Source organism: Mesoplodon bidens (genome assembly GCF_964165515.1).
Source record: "Mesoplodon bidens genome assembly, chromosome: X".
Lineage (NCBI taxonomy): Eukaryota > Metazoa > Chordata > Mammalia > Artiodactyla > Ziphiidae > Mesoplodon > Mesoplodon bidens.
Window position 1 is genome coordinate 128,653,999 of NC_138163.1, and position 25,250 is coordinate 128,679,248.

Consider the following 25,250-nt stretch of genomic DNA (forward strand, 5'->3'; position numbering starts at 1 on the left):
CTCTTCACCAGAAAACAATGTCTCAGGTATTAAAGTCTAAAATAATACGAAGCTCCACAATTCTTAGACACTGTCTACGGTTTCGCTCTATTGTATTTTTATAAAGGAGGAAGTTACTTACAGAGGTATTTAGGGTAATAAACCTTAAAGCAGTTGATGATGAAGCGTACAAAGTCCATGTCCTAAAAGAAAGATTATACATTTAAATCTTTAAGACTGTCCACATTAGAGAATTTTAGATTGCATATATCTAAAGGTGATAAATTATTAAATATAAATGAGGTAATTATTAAATTCTCTAAAAAATAGCTCATAAATAAATATTTATGTTCCCGGGAGTTAGTTTTTAAGTCATTAAGCTACTTATAATAATCAGTCCTAAAACTGAGTTAAAGAAATTAGCTTAAACATCATTCATGTTACCCCAGACTAGTTAAGATACTTCACGCTGCTAAGGTAATGTGGCATTATAAAACGGATCTAAAGAGGAACCCCCATAAAGAAATTCTAAACATCTGTTGAACAATTAAAGAATTATTAGAACAAGTATATAGTTTTCAACCTGACTACTTGGAATGACAATATGTATGCATGTTAATTCTGATATGTTTGTTTTTTAAACCTAATTTCTATACCTAATAGTCAATAAAATATATTTTATTAATCTTTTATACAACAGTTAATCTGATCATATTGGCCTGCTGTATCTACTTCACTTCTAGCTTCTTTCCTCTTGTGTAGGAGCCTAGAATAAGAATTAGAGTTTTTTCGTTTATATTTAAATGTTGTTCATTGACTTCAATTTCTAGGAGACACAGCTGACTGTTGGTTCTACTGCACTGAACACAGCAACATGAAACTAGATTATTAGGGTTACTATTCACATGGATCATTTCATTCCATATGTTTCCACTGGCCACAGGCTGACTTACTGATCAGCCATCTTATAAGGACTGTAGGATGAAAGATACAACCAGGCAAACTTAAATCCATCTGTTACTCAAAGGTGAGCTGCCCTAGAGATCTGAGTCTATAAAGTTATTCCTAGCATGTGAGTTGTAGCATCTTTAACGCTAATAAACTGAAAATAAGCATCCATAACTATATTACGTATTTATTATGGGATAAATCCTAGCATATAATACCTTTATAACTAATCATTATATCCACGGTGCACAGAGTTGAATAATTTGTAGTTAAGTAAGAGTCAAAGAAGATATCTCAAAATAACTAGTTATGTAAAGATTTGGTTACCTAGTATATGATCTGTGGCCTCCAGACTTTGCCCCAAAAGTCTCTGTCCAATATTCTTTTCATCTTTAATTGAATAACCTTGCTTATAAAATCCCAAATTACTGCTAATTCAAGTCGATTTGATAGGATGCCACTGGTGTACGTGTATTAGTGGGTACTACATAAAGAAGCTCCATGAAACCCATTGCTCTGCATTCTGTGAGGATGTTTTCAAGGATGCTATTCATTATCTTGTAAAATGTCTTCCCTTTGAAGACCCATGAAAGACTTTTCTGGACTTCCCTGGCTGTTCAACGATTAAGACTCCACGCTTCCAATGCAGGGGGTGTGGGTTTGATCCCTGGTGGGGGAACTAAGATTCCACATGCGTGCAGCCAAAAAATAAAAAATAAATAAATAAATCAAAAAAAATTTTTTAATTAAAGAATAAAACTTGAAAAAAAAAAGAAAGACTTTTCTTCTGGTTCAAGTATCAGCAATAGATACACTTCTCCTAAGATGCTGGTTTTAAAGTATGTCCACTGACTTATTTTATTTTATTTGTTTTATCTTTACTGGAGTATAACTGCTTTACGATGTTGTGTTCACTGAGTAATTTTAAATGATTCCATTTCTTTCAGGCAAGCTTAAAGCCAAATTAGTGGCCTAACTCTAGTAAATAATTTAAATTTTGACTTGCAATTATGTATACATCTTTAAAGGTTGACTTAAATCTTTTCTGAATTACGAGGGTCATGTATAAACGTAATTCAGTAAGATTCTAGTATTTGAAAACATTAATGATTTAACTACTTAGTAATGCAAATAAACTTTATAAATTAAAGATAATGAAATAGTATATAAGTAGCTTGAAAAATAATCAGCTCAATTCCTTGCCCCTGTATTTGTCAATAAAAAACATTAACATTTATTTTTTATGATTCTGGGTTAATAATTAGAAAACTATCATACATAAAGGATAACAGAATCATAATTTGTTATTATGCAATATTTATCTAGGCATTTTGATTTAGATTTTGGGTATAAAATGGTTTACTCTGTAATCTAGAACTCATTGACATGGAAACTAGATTGAAAAAATAATCCAGGGCAAATGACTCTTAGAGATAAAGAAAGATGAAAAAAAACTTGTAGTCCCACTGCCTAAAAAAACTCTAGCCTGTTTTTTTGTTTGTTTGTTTAATGTCTGAGGCTTCCCTTTTGGGGGCTATATATCACTATGATATAACCCTGTCGCCCTTTTCTCTCTCAAAAAAAAAAAGCTATTTTCCAATATTACTACAAATTCTTTACAAACACCATTTTACATAGCTACACATACTCCATCAATTAGATACACCATAATTCACTTCACTGTGTTGACATTTACATTTTTTCTAATTTTTCACCATTTTAAATGACACTCTGAAAGAACGTTTTGAAGTACACTTTTTCTATACTCAGGTTCATTTCTTTAGAATAGATTTCCAGAAGTTAGTTACCAGGTAAAGAGTATGAATACGAACACTTCAGGGATATTAACATACTCTGCCAACTGGATTTTGAAAAAGATTTCAACACTGCCCCAGGCATGTCTCCGAACGCCACTTCACTGCTACCAGAATTAGCCCAGCTTTGAGTGTTAGAGACAACAGCTCTAATAAATGCGCCAACAAATCCCCATCGCTGCTGAAGGGTTTGTAGTTAGCACTAAGGTCACAAGGGCCCAAATTAAAGACCGGTAAGTTTTATTTATTTTTTAAGCTTGGCAAAATCACCTGAAGAAAACTGGTTTCCAAAGCTAACCAAATCAAACAGAAAGTGAACCTAAACGAGCAAACAAAAAACCTCAACAAAATCACAAAGTGCTGGATGTGCAAAAATGCAGGTGAACATCTCGCCACTGCAAAACATGGCATGTGGGTAATGGTATGCTGGAGAGCATACATTACTGTACTCCACATTTCTTGAGTGCATTACTCTGCGCCAGGCACAGGGGAGGTGCTGTATAGGGTGTTATTAGCTCTGATAGAAAAGTTCACTGTTACCACATCTACTCATTACCCTGCCAGCCTCGACGTCTTCCTTCCATATCCTGTGTATCAGACAAGGAACATTTCTAGGAAATCTACAGTTTCAATGCCAAATACTGAAGCATATTTAATTTTTTGCAAATCCTATTCCACGCTTGACTTCACTCATGATGCAGGGGGTGGAAATAAATCCCAAACATGACTTGGTTAGCTCTGTTTTACAGGACTACTTGGTCAAGGGGGTAGTGGCAGGGAGCACAGGAGAGAGGGAGGATGCCATGATAAACAATGATTTAGAATTAATGAAAAATGCTTACTATGCTATTTATTCCAGTCTCTGACAGGTCAAACATCACTGTTACAGGTTTCCCATTTTCTCTCTTAGCATACCGTTCCAACCAGAATGCAATAAGCTTCTTTTTGTCCAATATGGTCTTATGGTCTTTTATATGATACTTCACCCTGATCCAGACTTTAAGCAGGTCATAAGATAAAAATAAGAAAAAATATTTATGGCATTATAATATTATTTATGCATATATTATATCATTCCTTTTCCTTGACATTTGTCTTTATTTTGTTTCTCAGATTAAAAACATCTCTTCGAAATAGTATATACTTGGGAACCTTAAAGAGTAGCAGAAAGGTAAACTATTTTCCCCCCTTAGAAAATACACTTCCCCCCTTAGTAAGTAAGGGAAAAAACAATATTTGGCAATAACCTAAAAGTACTCTACACTGTGCTTAACAAAAGCAGAGTACTAGAAAAATGTTCCGTCCAGAGGAAAAGCCCAGACGGAAGCGTGATGGCAGCATGAGCAGGTGTCGTGTGTGGGGACGGAGCCTGGCAACCATTCAGAGTGGTGGCAGCTAGGACAAAATGTGACGAACGGTGAGAGGAGCAGCTAAACAGAGAGACAGGCGGGGCTTGAAGGACTCTGCATGAAATGCTAAGGGGGTAGGGGTTGGGAGTGAACTGAGCAAGTGCTACTGAAATCGGAGGAGGGGCTAAAGTGAAGCTCTATGTCGAGGAAGAGCCAATGGCTGTGGGCCGAGCTGGGAGTACAGGGAGGGTGGGTGGTGGCACGCATGCGGTTCAGCTGTGTGTTGTATTGAAGGCGGCCAACCATCAATCCGGTGGGCAGCTGGATGTGTACATGCATGTGGCCTGAGGACAACCTGAGGTCACCGCTGTTGGGGGGAAGGCAGCTGAAGGAGCCAAGGTACTTGAGATCACCCAAGGAGACTGCATCAGCTGGAAAGGAAAAGAGGCCAAGAAAGGAACAAAGCCTGGGAAGCACATGTGAGGTACAGGTAGAATAAGAGGAATGGGAAAGGAAGGTTGAGGGGGAGCCAGCAATGGAAGGAAAACGCTGCGAGAGCACCGATCCAACAGGAGCCGACCACGGGCCACACACAGGGCGCGCAAGGCGGGCACGACCGTGCAGGAAACTGCCTTGGCAGGACATCTGCTCAGGATTGGGCTCTGACACGCCTGCTGAGTCCCAGCATTGGTACAAACCAAGTTATTCCTCTATCCCCTTTGCCCAAAATTCGGCTTGGCCCATTTAGCCACCCTTAGTGACTATCAAAAAGATTTTCCATAAAGATATTGGGTTGAATTTTAACATCAGTAAATTAGAAAGAAGATAATGACTCTGAGTTACATCATTTTGGCTTTGTGATGGGATGTGGCATTTGCCTTTACAGCCTACTTTATTATAATGCAAACACTACATTCAACTGCTAAGTATCTGACGCTTGGTCCAGCTGGCCCTAACAATCCCTACCGTAGGAAACCTGACGTGTGGTACATAAGTAGAAAGCTCTGCCTATTATTAATTCAGTTGAGATGGATGGCTACATCTCAAAATCCTGAAAAGCCAGTACATACATTATACTTACACAACTTGTTGCCTTCTTTGTCATAACCGTGGAGATAAATACCACCAATTTCCAATAACCACCTGGGAATGGAGGCTTCAGTCAGGTCTAAAAAGTGATAAAGTTTGATGAGTAATTGTAACTTAGAGGCCTTTTAAAAAGAAAACTTACAACATATAGGTTACTGTTAATATAGTAGCTCTGATATAAAAAAAAGATAAACTTATTAAAAAAAGAAAAAGCTTATGCAAACATCTGGAAAGAACCTCCGACGATAAAAAATGGTGTTTCTTACTAAGTAGAAAAAAAACTACATAAAGACACAGATGACAGAAATGGAAAAAATCCATTTCCTTTTACATATCAGCCATTATGATGTGGACACATCTCCATGTTCTAGTTGTATTTCACATAATGACTTGCAAACAAATATTATCACGATTGGACAATTTCAAAAGAACATGGCAGTAAATATCCACATTATAGCCTCAGAAGTGGTATTAGAAATCAAAGTTTGATAACCAGTAGACTCTAATACATTTATAATCTTGGGGCAGGTGGGAAATACTTCAAGAAAAATGCTAGATCCTTCAGCAGGAGGTCCACTCTCTAGTGAGGCCGAGAACCAACGCAGCAAGGCAGCAAATGTCAAGGCTTTTGTGTCATTCATCAGTACTTCTCCGAGAACTCTCAAAGATTTATCTTTCCCCACCCACCTTTCATCATCTCTCGGCTGTCTGCCACTGGAAACTAGCAATTCTATGTAAGAGAAAACTATTGTTGAGTTTAAAGGTTTATTCTGTACTTAAATGATTTAGAAATATCAGGTTTACATTTCTTTGCTTGACTAATAAATGCTTCACTGTTGAAATTACCTACAGTTTTTATATTTCCAATCAAATTATTTTTTAAATACTCTCCTTTTGATAGATTCCTTCTCCAAGCAGGATGACTGGGGAGAGTATCTGCTCTGGATTTATTTGTTGACTATTTTGTATTAAGTCTCCAGACTCAGTCATTCCAGAGTTTATAATCCTCAAGGTCAGGAAATCCTTCTTTATACCCCATCGAAACTAGTAGTTGTGCCAGTTTCTTCCTGTTAAATTTTTTAGGAGGAGAGAGATAACGGGTAACCTTTCCTGAAAAGAGTTCTCCATTTACTTGAACACTATTATAAAATCCCCTCTAAGATTTAAAACTCCTTTTTTGGGGAGGTGGGGAATTTCAATCTAGAATTGGGCCTTGAAATCAAGAAGTTAAGAGGAGGCTGCTATAGGCATCCTTGGGGATAAGCTTGCTTTGTGGGGACTCCCATTCATATAGTAATTCCACATGGAGCACCTATTAGCACAAGGAACTCTGGGAATAGAGACAGACACCAGGCAACAACTGAGAAAAATAGGCAAATAGTATCCCCTTATTTCTAGGCCTAGTAGCGAAGATGCTGTCTTGGTATTTTAATGGTTCTAAACCAAATAGACAGAATAGGAGACTCCGCTGTGAGTGAAGAATGTGACTGTGATTCTGCTCCTTGGTGATCTGATTTCCTTATGAATAATCCTATTTTAAGATTTATTCATAAGATGCTCCTTTCAAATGTTACTGGGTCTTTATAAAGCATTATATTCTGATATTTCTGATGACTGCCAAGAATATTTGCAAATACGCTATAAGTGTACAATAGTAACATTTATGCAGGGGATACAGTACACAGTCAAGGTTAAATTGAACAGCTTACCATTGACAGACATTTCTTTCCTCCACTGAAAACTCTCATCAAGCATCTTCAGTGTTTCATCTACAACATTATGCCTCCAACATAAGTAACTTTCAACCCAGTTATCATCTTGTTGTAGTCTTTCAACATCACGTGGATCATACTTATCTGACTTATCTAGGGGAAAAACAGTAATAAATATCCAAGTCAGATAAATTCAGCAGTGAATGATAACCAACACTAATACCAAAGGAGAAGAAAGACCTGGAAGATAAAGCTAAGCTACTTGAAGATAGACACAGGGATGCAGTTAAGATGAAAATGCAATTTAAAGGACTGATGGAATTTCTAAGTGTGACTAGAATAAAGTTATCTAAAAATTGCAGCTTTATTTTAAGACAAGCCACCACAGATTTAAAAAATAAGACCATAGTAAAATATTTTGCATAACCCTCTAAAACCATAAACCAACATCTAGGAAGATCAATTATGTTATGTGAACTTAAAATACTCACCCTAGTCAATGAAAAATGAACTTTTATGTATAAAGAAAGAACTAGGTTGTACTTTAAAAGACATGTGTTTGCCAAGTGTCTTTTTTGAAAATGAACTAAATACAAAATGGAAAACTATGTATGCAGCAGTCAACATTTCCCATAATTCATTGGAATAATTGTTGCCAATAACTTCTCATTATCCACCTACACACATGCTGTGTTCTCCCCAACCTCTACATACCTCTATATCCTCCCCTTCCACACCCCACTCTATTTTTCTGTAACTGAATTTTCCTTGTCTCCTCACAACCACCTTTGCACATCCAAATTCTACCATTCTGCAAGACTCCTTTCAAATGCTTCCTCTTCCATAAAAATTTTCCCTGGGCCTAGAAGTAATTCCTTCCCTCCTGTGAATAGCTACAGGACCTAAACTACGCACTTAGCACCCCTGAATCAGAGTTGTGTTTATGCCCTATCTTCCCATATAGAGATCGTAACAGCACAGTCTACATACATCCTGAGAAGCCCCCAAAGCAGATTACATAGTGCCAATGAAAAGGCCTTCGGGAAACATTTGTTGATTGAATCTATTCCTTCTCTATTTTTTATTTTCTCTGTCAATGGTACCCTCCCAGGGACCCAAGGAAGAAACTTCAGAAAATTGCCTGGCTCCTTCATCTTTTTTTTTTTTTTTCCCCTAGTTAGTTGCCAAATTGTATAGATTCTCTCTCGTCTCCAGTAGTTCTGAGTTATTTCAGGCCCTCAGCGATAATAGCTGAAAGGGTGGGGAAATATAAAAAGCATCTGTGGAATTATCTTCAAGTCCCAATTTCCTTATCTTTAAACTATTTTAGATACTCACAGGGTTGTGTGAGGATCAGAGAAAAATGTATATATGAAAGTACTTGAAAGTTTCAAGCACTATAAAATATAAGATGAGGCCATAAATCATGTATTTGTAGAGTGTTACCTTGGATATGGCTTTCAATATCTGGGCTGTATTTTTCTAATCTTTACAATGAGTGGTTCTGCTGTAGGTAAACCTTGGAAAATGGTATTTTAGCTCTGTCTATAAAAGTTCATCAGTATTCAAAGGACAACTTTTCTTTAATTATGATTTATAAACATGAGTTGAGATATAAAAAAATTTATATACCGTTTAGCAGCAAAAAGGACCCTGGGAGCACCTGCCCCTAAAGTCAGATCATCCAGTTTGGCCACTGGACAGCTGTCTCCACTGGACCAATATAGTGTTTTCCTTGAAATTACTGTCTGACTTCAAGAAAATTTCTCCCAAATACCCCAGTCTGAATAACCATAGTTTACTTAACAGTTGTTCTTTCAAATAAAAATGGCGGTCCATGAAAAATGTGACTAATTTAGCTAGCAACTCAAATACGCATAAGTATTTAATGTGTACTTCCTGATTTTCTTACCCAGAACATTTAAAGTCCATGTACTCAAGGGTCGAGATTTAATAAAATTTACTGCTTCATCGGGGGCTTTCTACAATAAAATTGACTTAAAAAAAAAGTTGTAACTGAGAGTGCTGACAATCAAGACTATAATGGCCATCTGCCTTGTTTCGGGCCAAGGAGGCAGCGGTTTTGCCCACCATTGCTTCCGTGTAATCAGAGCAAACGAAAAAGGGAAAAAAGCTGCTCAGCATCACTGTGAAAACAGCTTTGACCTCATGGGCTCCTGAAAAGTCCTGGGCATCTCCAAGGGTCCGCAGACTACTACTTCCCCAGGACAACATGTGGCAAGTGGTAAAAACTCAAAAAATAGGGCTTCTCTGGTGGTGCAGTGGTTGAGAGTCCGCCTGCTGATGCAGGGGACACGGGTTCGTGCCCCGGTCCGGGAAGATCCCACATGCCGCGGAGCGGCTGGGCCCGTGAGCCATGGCCGCTGGGCCTGCGCGTCCGGAGCCTGTGCTCCGCAACGGGAGAGGCCACAACAGTGAGAGGCCCGCGTACCGCAAAAAAAAAAAAAAAAAAAACAACTCAAAAAATATTAGCCATAAGAAGAAGAATCAAACATTATTGTTGTTATTATTATTACTCCTACCACTGCTGATATTACCACTACGGACGCCATAAACAAGACAGTGCCCATTACCAAGGAATGTAAAGCTTATTGCTCTTGGATAGCTTTTAGGGATGCAGATCTTTGAAATTAGAAATCTCCATTTAGGTTAAAGTGATTAATTATTGTTATTAATAGGACATGTACTTACATATGAGACACCTCTTGTTAAACATTTACCCCTAGAGACAGGTAGAGATGGAAGCAGCTAGAAAAGACAGAGCAAGAGAGGATGGGGGAGGAGGTCATGTAGGAGTGGAGGGAGAGAGGCTGGAGAAAAGTAGGGGCACAAGAGGACAGAGAAGAGGGCTGAGGGGAGGAGAGGGAGAGACAGACGGACACACAGGGAGAAACAGAGAGAAAACTGAGCATTCAAGGTAAGGAAAACTTGGCCTGGGACCACAAGGCCAAGTGTAATAATAACTGCTTATGACAACACAATTTGCTGCTTTCAAACACAGCTCCCAGACAACTGAACTGAGGGGAAGCAAACTACACAGCCCCAAACATACCTCTTTGGCATCCTGATTATTTTAGACTGATATTTTTAACAAACAGCACACACAGGAATCGTTAAAGTGAGTAAAAGTCACCCTTTTATAAGAAACATTTACATGTATAAAGGAAGTCTCCATTTGTAAGTGCCTCCCTCTCTGTAACAGGAAGAGGGGAATGATTGGATATCTCCAGAAACTCTTATCAATGGGAAAGGCAAGGACATAAATCTGCACAACCATACCCTTGTTTACTGAGCTTTTCTTGGTCACCTCTAATAACTGACTCCCCACCCTACCATCTTCTATCTTTAGCTAGAGATGGTATTGAAGATGGTGGCTTGGGCCACTTCGGAGAGTTACTCAGTTCTCCTGGGTCTCTCCCACGTATACAAGGGATACACATGTTAAACTTTTGTTTTTATCCGGTTCATCTGTCTTATATCAATTTAGTTATTAGGCCAGTCAAAGAACCTAGAAGGGTAAAAGGAAAATGTTTTCCCCTCCACAGAACCCTCAAGTGTTAGGGAGTTTTCTGAAAACCAGTCCTTCAGTAAATCCAGATGTTACGGGAAGAAGCTAAACATGTACACTCAAAAGGTATCTGAAGATATCAAAACACACATGTGCGCACAACCCTCCCCACCACCTAAGACACTTTGAAAGACTTTACCTCTCAGTGATTAAAGCATAGAGATGAGGAAGAGATTTGCCTTATACACAGATATATATATGTGTATACTCTCATAATACCTTGTCCTTATTACTTTCATCTTGCTGAGGACCAGTGAAAACTTCATCACAAACCAACATTAATCTCAAGTGGCGGACTTTTAAGCCTCATCCTTACATTTGTTCAAAATAGCTCAAAGCTCATTTTTGGCCACTCCTCTGTTGTTAGACAGGACTAAATGTTCCAGGGTAAAGATGACCTCTCAGCTTTTGGTTTCTTCCTCTCTTCCCTGCATGTGCATGCTCACCTCCTTCACGCTCTCTCTCACATACACAATTTTAAGTGCTGCAGGATAAACAGAATACAGTGCTTACTCATAAAACAGAGAATTCCATTATTAACTTTTCTTTTTCTCTCTTGCATTTGTTGGCTGGTGAAATTACCAACCAGCCAGAAACTGTGTTTTAGGGTTAACAAGTGTGAAAAAAAATTCATAGCTTGATTCAGGATACCGGGCAGAGTGATGAAATCAGAAGACCCCTGCTACTAACTATGTCCAGGGAGGCTGAGCAAGTCACTCTGGGCTTGATTTTCTTCTCTGTAAAATGGAGATAAGGTCTGTTTATCTATCCACAGTCTAATGAAGATCAAGGGCACTTTGAAAATTTTAAACACAATACCAATGAATTTTTATTAACATAAGGTAGAATGCTCCCTATGAAAAGATTAAATTCTAATTGACCTATTAGTCGGTTGAGAAAATCTTGAAAGTATATTATAGTTATTATAAATGTGCCTAGAATTCATATAGAAAGGTTGAAAAAATACAAAGTATTCTGATAATGAAAACCAGAAAATAGTTATTAAGTGGGTGTCATACTGTTCAAAAGCAGCAAATATACAACTATCAAACATCAACAATAGTTTAAAACCTCTTAGCATCTGTTATTTCTCCAAGGACTCTGAGCACTGATCCACTTAAAGTCCTGGTGGGACCCCGGAAGAGCATTTGCACTGGATGGACCACTTCTATTGGCTGGACCATGTAAATGTCAACAATGGGAGTGATCAGGCTGAAATAATGAAATATTCCCTTTAGGGCATCCTCTGCTGGTTGGCCACAACCTACCCTGAATCTCCTCTTTCCTGTGAAGCTAGCTGATGAGAGACTGAGAAGCAGGTGATCATCTACGATGGGATTAAGCCGTTGGCCTATAGCGGCGATTCTCAAACTTTAGCAGCTCTCAGAGTCAGCAGGAAGGCTTGTTAAAACGGGGATAACTGGGCCCCACCTCTAGAGTGTCTAATTCATGGGTGGGATCCCAGAATCTGCACTTACAGCAAATTCCTACAGGATGCTGCTGCTGCTCCAGGGACCACACTTTGAGAACTACGGGCCTATTACAGGGGTTGGCAAAATTGTTCAGTAAAGGGCCAGATGGTAAACATCTAAGTATCTTAGCCTTTGAAGCCACATATGGCCTCTGCTGCCGATTCGTCTTCTTCTTCTTTATTTAGCAACACTTTAAAAATACAAAAAATATTCTTAGCTCAGGGGCTATTAAAAAACAACAACAATGACAACAGGACTTTGCTGACCTCTGGTCTGTTGTAGAGAGGGGAGGTGCTTTGTGCTTCAGCTCCTATCCTTGAAGAGCTGAATTCATATGCTGGATATGTACGAGATATTATATCTTGGATGACTTATCTCCCTTTTGATCTATTGTTTTCAATGTTCTTTAATAATACTTTATAATTTTCTCCATAAAAGAAAAAAGTTGTATATTTCTTCCATCAGATTATTAAGCAGTCTAGAGATTTTTGTGTTGCTACCATAAGCCAATAATGACAAGACTGGCAAGCGTTATACCTCTTATATTCCTTGCCATATTGATAACTAGGTTATTTTATATCCAGTAGAATTACAGAAATAATATTGTAGATCACTGTCTTTTTCCTGACACTCCGGGAATCATTTTGAAGGTTCATAATTAACCATGACCTTTGCTGTAGAATTTTAGAAGGCACACTTCAGAGCTAAGAAAGTTTCTTGTTTGGTAAAAGTGTTGTTTGTTTTTCATAAAGGTGAATTATAGCCAGTGTGGTTTCTGTCTTTACTGAAATAAACATTTTCCCTCATTTAATCTGGTTACTGCAAATGTTTGTATTTGCTTAAACAAATATAGAAAAAAGAAACAGAAAACAAATATGGCTAGCTAAAGAAGGAAGACGAAGAGGGAGTGAAGAGGCACAAGAGGTGTAAGATACTTTGCAATGTGTACCTTTTTATAGTTTGGGTTGTGAACTGTGCCCGTTCGAAAATTTCACTGAGAAGCATTTTGTTAACGTGGTAAATTCCTCTGCTGCATTTTCTGATTATGAATTACCTTTGTATTCCTGGGGCTAACAAAAGACCTTGGGCCTTCTGTGTATGTGTGTGCCTTTGTGATGGTGGGGTGGGAAGAGTGGTAGAGGTCTGTGACTACCAATTCAATGTCTTTAATAGTCATTGATGTATTTAGGTTTTTTTACTTCCCATTGAGACAATTTTAGATGATTTTTCTTTTCTCCAGAAAGTTTTCCACTTAATCTAAGTTTTCTAACTTACTGTGATAAAGCTGGTGGTTGAATTCTTATGATTTTTTAAATCTCTACCACATCTGTAATTCTGTTTTTTGTTCCTAGTGTATGTGTTTGCCTTCTCCCTGTCTTCTTAATCAGTCATTCAAGGTTTATTTTACTAGTTCTTTCAAAAGGCCAACTTAGGTTTATTATACCTACTATCTTTCTTTCCTATACCATGAATATCTGCTCTTTTTTCCTTCTACTTTCTCTAATTTACTCGTGTTCATTTTTTAGCTCCTTGAATTGAATCTTTAGCTGATTTTTATTGGGCCTTGTTTTCTAATAAATGAAAGTGAGACCACAGATATTCTCTTGCTCAGCTTTTAAGTATTTTGTAATTTCCATTGTGATATCCTCTTTACCCTACGAGTTATTTAGCAGAAGTAAGAATTACACATTGCAGGAAAGCTGTTAACCCGTGGGTTATTTAGAGGTGTTATTGTAGTTTCCTAACATTTGATTTCTTTTTAAGTACCTTACCTCTCATTTAGTTGCTTAATGGGGTGAGAATATGGTCTGTATGATCTAGCTGCTTTGGAATTTCTGAGACTTCCTTTATGACTTAATATGTGGTGAATGTTTGCAAAAGTTCCAAGAGCACAAATATATATTCTACCCACATAAAGTTACAACATCATATTATACTCTATTATCAGAGGCTTGATATTTTTAGACATGTATTAAGGACAAAACTTGATAAACTCTTAACACATCTTTTCCTCTTCTTGTGATCATGAGAACTTTAAAAGGCTGACCTGGAGAATGCTGGAGTAGAATTTAAGGAAATCCAAGTGCCTGTGTGTGTGTGTCTATCTATCTGTCTACCTACCTATCTTCTAAAGGCTTCCTCTCTTGGGGATGATACATAATTCATTAGTTATGAGAACTAATTTATTATCACCCACCATATGTTAGCTCAAAAGACAGCTAGGAATTGCAGACGCAAAGATGAATAAAGCCTGAGCTGACCCCTTGGATGGTTCATAATCTAGAGAGTTTATGTAAAATGTCCAGGAGTGTAGTTCCACTTTGCTTTTTTTAAACATTTTTACTGGAATATAATTGCTTTACAATGGTGTGTTAGTTTCTGCTTTATAACAAAGTCAATCAGCTATACTAGTTCCACTTTAAATGCCATTTTCCTTACACCCTTCCTTTCCAGAGAGGGCAGTTGATAAGAACAATCCCGTTTTTATGTACCTTTACTGTACAGAGCTTCCTTCTATTCACTGCTAATCTTCCTGTCCTTGAAATTCTCCTCAGAGATCATCTATGATACTAACATTTCCTAGTTCTTCTACTTCTCTAACTACTTTGCCTCCCTCAGCCTAATAAGACAAAGGCATTCTGCAAGGTTAACTGCATAATTTAAAGAAAACAGAGAAAATAAAGACATTTTCAAAATTAAGTTTACCACCAAGACCTCACCAAGGGAAAATCTAAAGGTTATACTTAAGATGAAACAATAATGATACCAGATAAAAGATCTGAAACTTAAGGAATGATAGATAAAGATATTGGCAAATACATGGTATGTAAGCAACCACTAATATATAAAACAACAATAATCAATTCGAGGAGGGGTGATTTATGGGAAACCAGGTTAGAACTCCACAATGACCATACCTTTTAGGGAGTAGAAAAGAGGAAACACTGCTAACTCATTTTATGAAGGTTGCATAATTTTAATGTCAAAGTCACACAAGAAAATGCAAGAAAAGAAATTTACAGGCCAATTTTTCAATACAGATGCAAAACGCCCAAACAAAACATCAGCTAACCGACTACAGCAATATATTTTAAAAACCTGATTAATATAATCTACCATATTAACAGATTAAAAGCAAAAAACCAAGTGAACATTTCATCAGATACAATGTGTTCAACAGATGAAGAAAATGCATTTAGTAAAATTCAACCCTCAACTGTGATGGGAACAAAACAACAAACAAAACCCCAAAACTAGCAAAGCAGGAACAGAGGAAACTTCTTCATTTTGATAAAAGATATCTACAGAGATCGTGTTCGGGGGTATCTCTCTAAGACCGGAAATAAGACAAGTAGGCTTTTATCAATGCTTCAATTCAACAGTGTTCTAAATGTTCCAGTGAGTATAAAACAGAAGCACTTAAAGCTCTAAAAATTGGAAAGTTAGAAAGAAAACTATCATTATTTCAAGGTGATATTATTGTCTACATAGAAATACAACTTATCTAGAGATAAATTACTGAAATTAATAAGAAGTAAGGTTGAGTCCAATATTAATGTAAAAAAGTCAAATGTACTTTCTATAAACCAGCAACAATCATTTAGAAAATAAATTCTGAAGAGATACTGTTTAAACCACCACAAAAATAAAACATATAAAGTATCTGGAAATAAACTGAACAAAAATGGGTTAACCTTTATGGAGAAAATTATAAATCCTTCAAGAAGGAAGAGTTCAGCAGATAGGTATACCAGGTTCTTAGAAAATGTAACCATGATGATGTCAAGTCCCCTAAAACTGATCTTCTGATTTCACATGATTCCACTCAAAATCCCAAAAGAGGTTTTGTTTTGGTTTTTTTTTTTTTTTGCAAAAACATGATAAACTGATTCTAAAATTTATATGGAGGAACAAAGGGCCAAGAAGAGCCTGAAAAAGTGATTTTCATAAGCAGAAACCAAATGGCCCCAGAAAGATATGAAGAGATGCTCAAACTCACTGGTACTTAAAGAAATGCAAATTAAAACCACAATGAGATATCCCAACACCCCCATCAGATGGGCAAAAATTTAAAAAACCACTAACAACGCCAGATTTCAGGATGTAGAGAAACAAGGACACTCAAAAAGTGCTGGTTAAAATGAAAACAGATGCAATCAGTTTGGAAACTAGTTTGGCATTATCTAGTAAAGTGGACCGTGTGCCTATTCTACTACCCACCCATTTCACCGTTGGCTACAAACTAGAGCAGCAGTTCTCAAACTTCTTGGTCTCCAGACCCCTTTTACACTTTTAAAAATAACTGAGGGCTCTAGGGGGCTTCCCTGGTGACGCAGTGGTTGAGAATCTGCCTGCTAATGCAGGGGACACGGGTTCGTGCCCTGGTCTGGGAAGATTCCACATGCTGCGGAGCAACTAAGCCCGTGCGCCACAGCTACTGAGCCTGCGCGTCTGGAGCCTGTGCTCCGCAACGAGAGGCTGCGATAGTGAGAGGCCCGCGCACCGCGATGAAGAGTGGCCCCCGCTCGCCGCAACTAGAGAGAGCCCTCGCGCAGAAACGAAGACCCAACGCAGCCAAAAGTAAAATAAATAAATAAATAAATAAATAAATATAAAAAAAAAATAACTGAGGGCTCTAAAGAATTTGTTTGTTTATATGGGTTATATTTACTGGTAGTTACTATATTAGGTATTATAACAGAAAACAATTAAATATAAGGACACACGAGCACACATTCTATCATCTGTCAGAGCAATATCATCACATGCCATGTAACCTCTGGGAAACGCCACTGTATGCTTGTGAGAGAACGCCAGTGAAAAAGGAAAATGATGTCTCAGTGTTATTATGAAAATAGTTTTGGAGTCTCAAGCCCCTTGAAATGGGCTCAAGGAACTATAATTCCTAGACCAACTCTGACAACCACTGCCCTAGAGAAAGTCTAGGCACTAGGTATATCTAAGAATGTTTATAGCAGCATTGTACATAATAGTAAAATCTAGAAAGAACCCCAAATCCATCAACTGGTATTTTCATTCTGTGAGCTACAACACAGCTATAAAAAGGAATCAACTACAGTATGAATGACTCGTGAGCAACAGAAGCAAGTCATGGAAAAAGAATATTTAGCTTTTATTGATATTTCAAGTTCAAAAAAGAGGTAAACTTAATAGAGTACTGGTGAGGAATATGTCACAGGTGGTAAAGCTAATGAAAAGCAAGAGAATGAGTAACAGCAAATGTAGGATAAGCAGCTGCCCTGTGAATGGCCGGGTTGACGATACCCACAAAGTTCTTTTCCTTTTGTTGAATAGTGAGTACATGGGTGTTTATTTCATTCATGTTTTATACATTTTGTACATAAAAGATATTTCAAAATTAAAAATAAGAGGCCAAGACAAAACAAAAAGACTAGAAAAAGTTATTGGAAGAGAGACAATTATTAAACTTAACAGCAATGGGAGAAACCACAAAGGAATGGATAAGTTTGAATACATTCAAAAAAGGAGGGGCTTCCCTGGTGGCGCAGTGGTTGAAAGTCCGCCTGCAGATGCAGGGGACACGGGTTCGTGCCCCGGTCCGGGAGGATCCCACATGCCGCGGAGCGGCTGGGCCCGTGAGCCATGGCCGCTGAGCCTGTGCGTCCAGAGCCTGCGCTCCGCAAGGGGAGAGGCCACAACAGTGAGAGGCCCGCATAACGCAAAAAAAAAAAAAAAAAAAAAAAAAAAGGAAAAAAGTCAAAGTGACATAAACAAGAAAAGCCCAAACCAATTTTAAAAGCCATGGTAAAGAAAAAAAGTTTTTAAACTACAAACGGATGTAAACATATGAAAAGAAGTTTATTCTCATTAGTAATCAAATGCAAACAAAGAAGCATGAGTTAAGAAATGATCCTAAGGCTGTGGTGAGACTAACACTTTCATATGTGCTGGTGGCAATGAATCATGGGGCAACTTGTATGGAGGAGAATTAAGCAAACATATGAAGTATCTTAAAATATTCACACTCTTCAAACCAACAATTCTACTTCTACACATGACTCTTAAGGAAAAAATCTGAGCTACTGTGCAAAATATTGTATTAACAAAAAACTGGAAAGAATCTAAATGTCCAAAAGGGACTACTTCAGATAAAAGATAAGAAAATGCTCTTTTATTTATAGAACTGAATATTAAGTAGTAATGTAAAACGTGGCTTACTTCGTAATATGGGGAAATAAGATCATGTCAATAAAAAAATGCAACACAGAAAAACTACATACAGAATGACCTTTTAACTATTTTTTTTAATGTATAGAAAAAAAGGCCAGAAAAAAATGCACCCACTGTTAGAAGAGCTATCTCTGGATGATAAACTTATGGGAGATTCTCCAGACTGTTTCTGGTATCACCCAAATTTATTTAAATGAATTCATATACTTATAGAGTCAGAAAACAAACCTAAAATTACAAAACCCACAAACCTCTCAGTTGCTCTTCAAACTCAATAAAGTACAAACGCATCGCTTCGGTGGCCAAGGCCCTCTACGCTATACTCCCACTGTTTTTACGCAGGTGTGCTTACCCTCCTTAAGGCTCATCAAAGCGGACTTCCTATGGCTTCCCGAACAAGCCCCACACCTTCTCAATTAAGCATCTCAGCTTGGACTATTTGAGCCACCTGGATCACATTCTCTACCTAGATGAATTCTAGCATCTTCCAAAGTTCTTGAGAAACACCACCTTTTCTTTTTTTTTTTTTTTTGCGGTACGCGGGCCTCTCACTGCTGTGGCCTCTCCCGTTGCGGAGCACAGGCTCCGGACGCGCAGGCTCAGCAGCCATGGCTCACGGGCCCAGCCGCTCTGCGGCATGTGGGATCCTCCCGGACCGGGGCACGAACCCGCATCCCCCGCATCGACAGGCGGACCCCCAATCACTGCGCCACCAGGGAAGCCCGAAACACCTTTTCTAAGAAGTTTTTTCTAACTCGGTGCTAACCCAGTCACCCCCACTAGATGTGATTTTTTTCCTGCTCTTTGACTCCTACAGAAATGATTTTAGCACTCATTCCTCTTGATAGAGCTCTGTTTTAATGACTCTACTAGATTGTAGTAGTTCAGGAAGGGGCTCTATCCTTCTTTCGCTCTTTCTCTAATATTGACACACTATTTCCCATAATTAGGCACATAGTAAGTATGTGAGGAACTGAATACATTGTTGCCACAAGGGATTAGTCTCTTTCCTTGGCCACAAGGAGGAAGAGAGAAGGGAAAATGTTTCTCATTCGAGACTCAGCATGAAATTTCTTACAGAAACAATGAAGACAGAAGCAGTAGTAGTGCTACAACAATTATGGACTTAGATTTTATTCTTTTTGCAGCTACAAATCTATCCATAATTGGTAACTTAATTTCTGTGGAAACAAAAACATGCTCGGAATTCCCAAGAACCTACCCCCCAAAGAGGTGTTGGAGTACAGCCAGTGTGTAAGGTAACATACTTGCAAATAATAAATACTTTCCTTTAGGAAAAACATCATGTTTGCTTAAGCCTGCCTTAAGCCTCTTCTGAAACAAAATATTTTTAACAATAAGAGAAAGGGGAAAATGAAAGACAGAGGAAGGAGGAAAGTGGATGTTCTCAACACCTAACTTCTAAAAAGTAAACTTGAAAGGGAGAACACAGGCAAATCAAAAAACCCTTTTCACCACTTTCCTACTCTACTTTTACCCAGTGCTGTATTTCAGCAAACAACTTAAACTTTAAGGGGAGAAAGTCTTTAAAGAATTTTTATTTTCCTTTCCAACGCAAGTCTTTACATTAATTAAATTAATATTTGCAATGGCTATGCAGATAACTCACCCACATACATTCACACATACCCAGGTGTGACAAAACCCTCCCTATACTTAACGCCAGATAGTGCTTTACTTTGAAATAACACTGGTCTTTAGGAGACATTTTGTGAGGGCTGCTCTTTGCCAGATTTTGGTGGGGGAGGGGAGACGGTCAGGACAGCTCTTAACATAGGCTTGGACTCACCTTCATATGTATGTATTTAAGCATTGCTATATTCAATCAATGACTATGTATTCAGAGCTGTGATAAGTATACAGAGGCGAGTCAGACCCTGCCCTCAAGGCCCACAGGCTGCCCCAGACCCACAGACATTCTACTGAAGGAAATGAACAATAAGGAAACAAATGAACAGGGAATTACAGGTTATGGTAAGAGCCGTAAAGGAGACAAGACAGGGAGGCTACTTAATAATTGGCAAAAGCCTCTCAGATACATGTAAACCAAGATGGAAAAGAAAAGAAGAACGTAGCCATGCTCACTCCCTATAAAGAGCCTTCCAGGCAGAGAGAAGTGGAAAGGTCCCAAGATGGAAACAGACTCAGTCCATCTGAAGTGCATAAAAGCAGCAGTGTGGCTGGTCATGTTATTCAAACTGTGGGTCACATTTGTAGGTTGAGATGTCAATTTTGTGGGTCATTGTATCAGGGAGTCATAGGTTTTCAGCATAAGTATTCTTTAATGAACTTTTGCTTCAGTTATGTGTGTGCGTGTGTACTAAGTTACAACGTATAATACGTTTCTTACTGTGGGCAGTGGTGAAATCTGTACTATGCAAGAGGAGTAGTAACAGATGAGAATGGAGCTCATCCAGCTCGTGCATACATGGCCTCACAGTGTAGGCCACCATAAAGAATTGGGGTCTATGCTAAACGCAGCAGAAAGGTACTGAAGGGTTTCAAGCTGGGGAGTGCCATGATCTAATTAGACATGATGGTGTTGCCAAAAGATCACTAGAGTGAATTCAGAAGACCCGAGCACCAGCCCCGGCCTAGCTACTAACGCTAGGGCGGTTGAGCAAATCACTTCATCTCTCTAGAGCTCACTTTCTTCACCGTAAAAATGAGAAGGTTGGACCAAGATGACCTTCAAGATCTTATCTAACGCTAAATTCCATGACTATATCCTGCTTCCTCCCTCGGGCCTAAGTAAATGACCATTAGGGAGCACTAGCTCATTAGGTCAAGTTCTGGGTTACTTCTTACAATGTTATAAACCATGTAGCTCTAAGAGTTACATTTCTACAGAAAGCAATTTTAGAATTCTCTTTACTGGAACCAGCTATCTTATTAGAAATGAGATCTCTGGGCTAAAAGTGAATCAAGTGTTTTTGCAGCTCTCTGGTACAAAGTTTGGAATGTGAAGAAAACTGACAGGGAGGGATGAAAAGATTTACTGACTAGGTTATTCCGAACATATTTCTTTATTTGTTCTAGGTCATTAACTGACATACCATCTAGGGCAGTCTAAAGCTGTAGGGAACCTCCACTCAGCACTAAAGTCAAGATGTAGAAGCTGAACTCCTTTCACATAACCAAAAAGACTACTGAGGAAAAATATTGAGAGCCTACTATATGCTAACCCCATGCTACACAGTTTGATACATGCCTTTTCATTTAATTCTCCTAACCTAATTATTCACATTTCACACTTATGGAATCAGGGGCTCAGAGAAGACAAGCAAGCTAGTAAGTGGCAGGGTCTGGATTAGACTACTTATTCCATATTTATAATACATTATCCTGCAGGCTTCTGAAAATTACTGTACAAAGATTAAATCATCAGTTAAATACTGGACAACTCAAGTTATCTGTGACATCTGGACACAAAACGTTCACCCAATAAATCAATTCTGGACTCACAGGTACTTTGCTACGTACAGTGTGGGATGAAAAGATAAGAACTTGCTCCAGCACGAGAGGGCCTACTTCGTGGGGAGCCTGCTGGGTTGTAGGAAGTGGAATTAGGCAAAATGGCCGAGGAATTCAGATCTCCAATTAAGCACACGTGAGTAGTATTACAGCTGTTTCCAGGTTCATTTTCTCGATTGTTGCTGATGAAAGCTCATCAGAGGTACAGTGTCACCTGAGCCGAGGGCCTAACAAGTGTCCTGCAAGTTCCATAAACTCGAGACGCTCAAAACACTTCCAACTTACGTTAACCCTTTAGGAAACAATGGACGCATCACTTGCCCAATTGGAGCAGTGTCCTTGCCATATTACGGAGAGTAAAACCTGGGAAACGTGGAGGGCACGGTCCCTAACCCCGTGAGGATCGAAATGGTCCCTAATGCCTCCCACACAGACTCCCGCAAACACCCCAGCAAAGTTGGGGACGCTCATTGCACACCTGCCTCAACACCGAGATTGCGGTACCCACCTGTCACATACTCAGCTTCGAACCTCCGCCGGACCTCAGAGATGAGCTTGGCTTTATTCTGGGCTTGATACTATAAGGGAGACACGAAGGGACGCTTAGACATTACGCGCTCCATCCCACTTCCCCGCAGCCCAGCCCACCTGCACCTGGGCGCGCGGCCCCCGGGCCTCAGAGGCGGCTTCGGGGTCCGAGTTGGAGGGGCTCGGCAGCGGTGCGGTCGGCTCCTCACCTCGGCCATGGTCGCGGTCGTGGACGTGATTGCAGTTGCCGTCGCCACTTCCACGACTGCGGTCCGACTATCTCATCACAGGCCAAGCCGGCCCGGAGGTAAAGAGGGGAAGGGCGGGAGGTGGAGGCGGTCGCGTGACAACGCAAGGCGGGCAGCAGCGCCGCAGCGCCGCCCAATCCGGTGCGGCCGCCTGGGAATGGAGGCGGGACCAGGCCCTCAACCTGGCTTCCCATTCACTTCTCGTTCGGGCCCCGCCCCCCGACGTCTCCTGCACTGCGGACCCGCCCCCGCCAGCCGGCGGATCGCGGGCGCTTCCCTCTTCCAAGCTCAGCCCTGGCTAGCTCCGCCTGCCATTCGCTTTCACAACATTCCCCGGAGGCCCCGCCTCCTCAGCCTCCCTTGGCAACCGGGTTCTGGCCGCTAGGCAGGCTCCGCCTTCTCTGCGCTGGACGCTGCGTCCGGCCTGGGCCTCCCAAGATGCAGCGCGCGGGCGGGAGGTTTGGAGCCGCCTGGCGCTGAGCGGGTTTGCGGCGTTGGGGACGTGGCGGCTGCGGTGTGCTAGAGCCCCACACGCTGAGGTAGGGCCGGCGGCGTGTTCCCTGACCCAGCCTTCGCCGAGGGGGTGGCGGCGGCGCAGGGTTTTGCTCCCCTAGTCCCTTTATTGCGGAAGAGCGCGAAGGAAGTGGGCTTCCCGGGGCCTGTGCCCACCCTTCTCTGGAAGGATAACTAGATTATTCCAAGTGCTTACTCTATTCGGGGATTATTTCGCTTGACACTTTCTTCACCTCTGCAGCATCTTTCTCACTTGGAGGATGAAATACTTAGCAGAGGATATATCTTTGACATCTTTAAAACAGGTATATAGAGTTAAAAGATGTAAAGCGCCTTAACGGTTTATTTTAAGGTAGTTCTCAGCGAGGTCAATTTTGCCCCTCCCCGGGGGGACATTTGACGATGTCTGGAGACATTTTTGGTTTTCGCAATAGAAGACTACCAAGAAATTGTAAGAACGGTCCCCATATTCCCATCAGCCATAGTCAACCACGGTGGACACTCTTTTGCCCCAAACTTTGTTTATATCTTCACTTTTTTTTAATGGGGGAAAAATGAACACTGTTTAAAAAGTATTTGAATACGTCCTTGAAATAGTATTTCAGATATGGCTGAAGTCTCTCTCTGGCTCCACTCCCCTACTCTGATATTCCTCTTCTCCAAAATCAACAGTCATTGGGATTTGGCATGAATCTTTGCACCTTTGCTTTTTTTTGCTTTTTTGCCTAGGTTTGAATCCTGGGTCTATCACTTCCTATGTGTAAGCCTTAAACTCCATGCCTCAGTTTCCGCATCTGTAGAATGGGATAATACTGCCTACAGCATAAGGATGTCATGAGGAATGAGTTAGTCCAAAGTGCTTAGAACAGTGCCTGGCATAGAGAGAGCAGTCAGGGAATACAGCCATTGCAGGTAAACAAAATATATCATGCTGTTTTATGTGTTTTGATTTTGATACATAATGTACACAGTATACATTTTTCTTCAACTTAATTTTTTTCATTTAACTTTTGGAGTCTAGCCACAATGATAGACATCTAATTCATTCCTTTTAACTGTAGTATGATATTCCATCTGTATTCATTCCCCTATTGGTGGTCATTGAAGTTTTTGCTTTTTAAAAAAAAAAATTGCAAATAACGGCAAAGTGAACATTCTAGAGCAATGTCTTTGTTCATTATTAGGTAGGATTATTTCTCTGGGTTCATATCTAGAAATGAAATTGCTGGGTATATGCAGTTCTGTTTACTGCCAAATTGCCTCCCAAAGTCTCCCTTTAATTAAGTAAGTACTTGTAATGATTTCCTAACTGATGGCTCCTCCTCCAATCTCAATTCACTCCCCATCTTCAACACTGTCACCAGGATCTTTATTATTCAGAAGTACAATCCTGTGATTTCTATTTTTGAAATCTTTCAGTGATTTATCATTGCTTAGAGAAAGCTAGAATTCCTTACTATGGTATCAAGAACCTTAAATCTTTCCTGATTCTCTTAGTGGGTCACCAGCCCCCCACATTCATCTACATTTCAGGTACACTAAGTGTTGTTGGGAAAGGGAAAGGGGAGACTGATTCTGGGCAAGCCCCAACAAATGACCTAGGTATATAGGTAGAAAAAGTTTTAACAGTGGACCCATTCTGTAGCCACGTTAATTTACTTAGGTAAACAATGTCCTATATGTTGGAAAAATGATATCTATGGGTATTACGCTCATAAGTTTATGTTTAATATTATTAGGTGAAGTTTTTAGTTGGGAGTCAATTCTATCTTTTTTCCAAAGGTAGAATTCCAAAGACACTTTCCATTGGTCGCAATCTATCGATTGGTTTCTTAGAGTTTTATAGCTTTCACCGGCAGATAATATAGTGTCTTTTAGGATCTTCCTGAACCAGACTTGTAGTTTATTTAAGAGTTCTGAAAGTTATAATGCCAAATGTTATTATTAGCATTGAACGGGAGCATTGTTTATTTGGTGGGAGGCTGGGAGAGAAGGGTGATAATTCGTTGCCCATCTACTATATTTAGGTTAGCATGTATTGTTTTTCTAGTATACTCACACATCTGTTTTCATTTTGTATGTGAAATATATACAGTCAACTTTGATGTGTGGTAATACAGACAGGAAAAGCTCAAATTAAGTACCTAGTATTTTACAAATAATCTGCATCCAAATCTCCCCTCCCGCCTTCCCTCCCCCACCCTCCTCCAGAGCTGAAACAGGAGGTAAAACTTAACGGGTTTGAGTTACCTGTTTTATTCTGCGGCCAGTGTTATAAGAGTACCAAGTAAAAAGTCGAGT

General features: G+C 39.5%; 2 protein-coding genes across 4 annotated transcripts in view; one reads left to right on the forward strand and one right to left on the reverse strand.

The window, feature by feature from the left end:
* MOSPD2 (motile sperm domain containing 2) overlaps positions 1 to 22,500 on the reverse strand; it is a 67,265-nt gene extending 44,765 nt beyond the window's left edge. The window contains exons 1-6 of the mRNA XM_081221419.1: positions 22,398 to 22,500; positions 22,169 to 22,238; positions 6,889 to 7,044; positions 5,172 to 5,258; positions 3,584 to 3,738; positions 122 to 182 (exon numbers count right to left, since the gene is read on the reverse strand). Of these exons, the coding sequence (XP_081077545.1) occupies positions 122 to 182; positions 3,584 to 3,738; positions 5,172 to 5,258; positions 6,889 to 7,044; positions 22,169 to 22,238; positions 22,398 to 22,406 (538 nt within the window). The 5' untranslated portion in view covers positions 22,407 to 22,500. The remainder of the gene's footprint in view (positions 1 to 121; positions 183 to 3,583; positions 3,739 to 5,171; positions 5,259 to 6,888; positions 7,045 to 22,168; positions 22,239 to 22,397) is intronic.
* Positions 22,501 to 22,899: 399 nt separating this feature from the next.
* FANCB (FA complementation group B) overlaps positions 22,900 to 25,250 on the forward strand; it is a 41,835-nt gene continuing 39,484 nt past the window's right edge. For 2 of the 3 annotated variants that reach the window (XM_081221418.1, XM_081221416.1), the window contains exon 1: positions 22,900 to 22,975. The gene's annotated coding sequence lies outside the window, so the exon portion shown is untranslated. The other variant, XM_081221417.1, reaches the window with a different exon arrangement.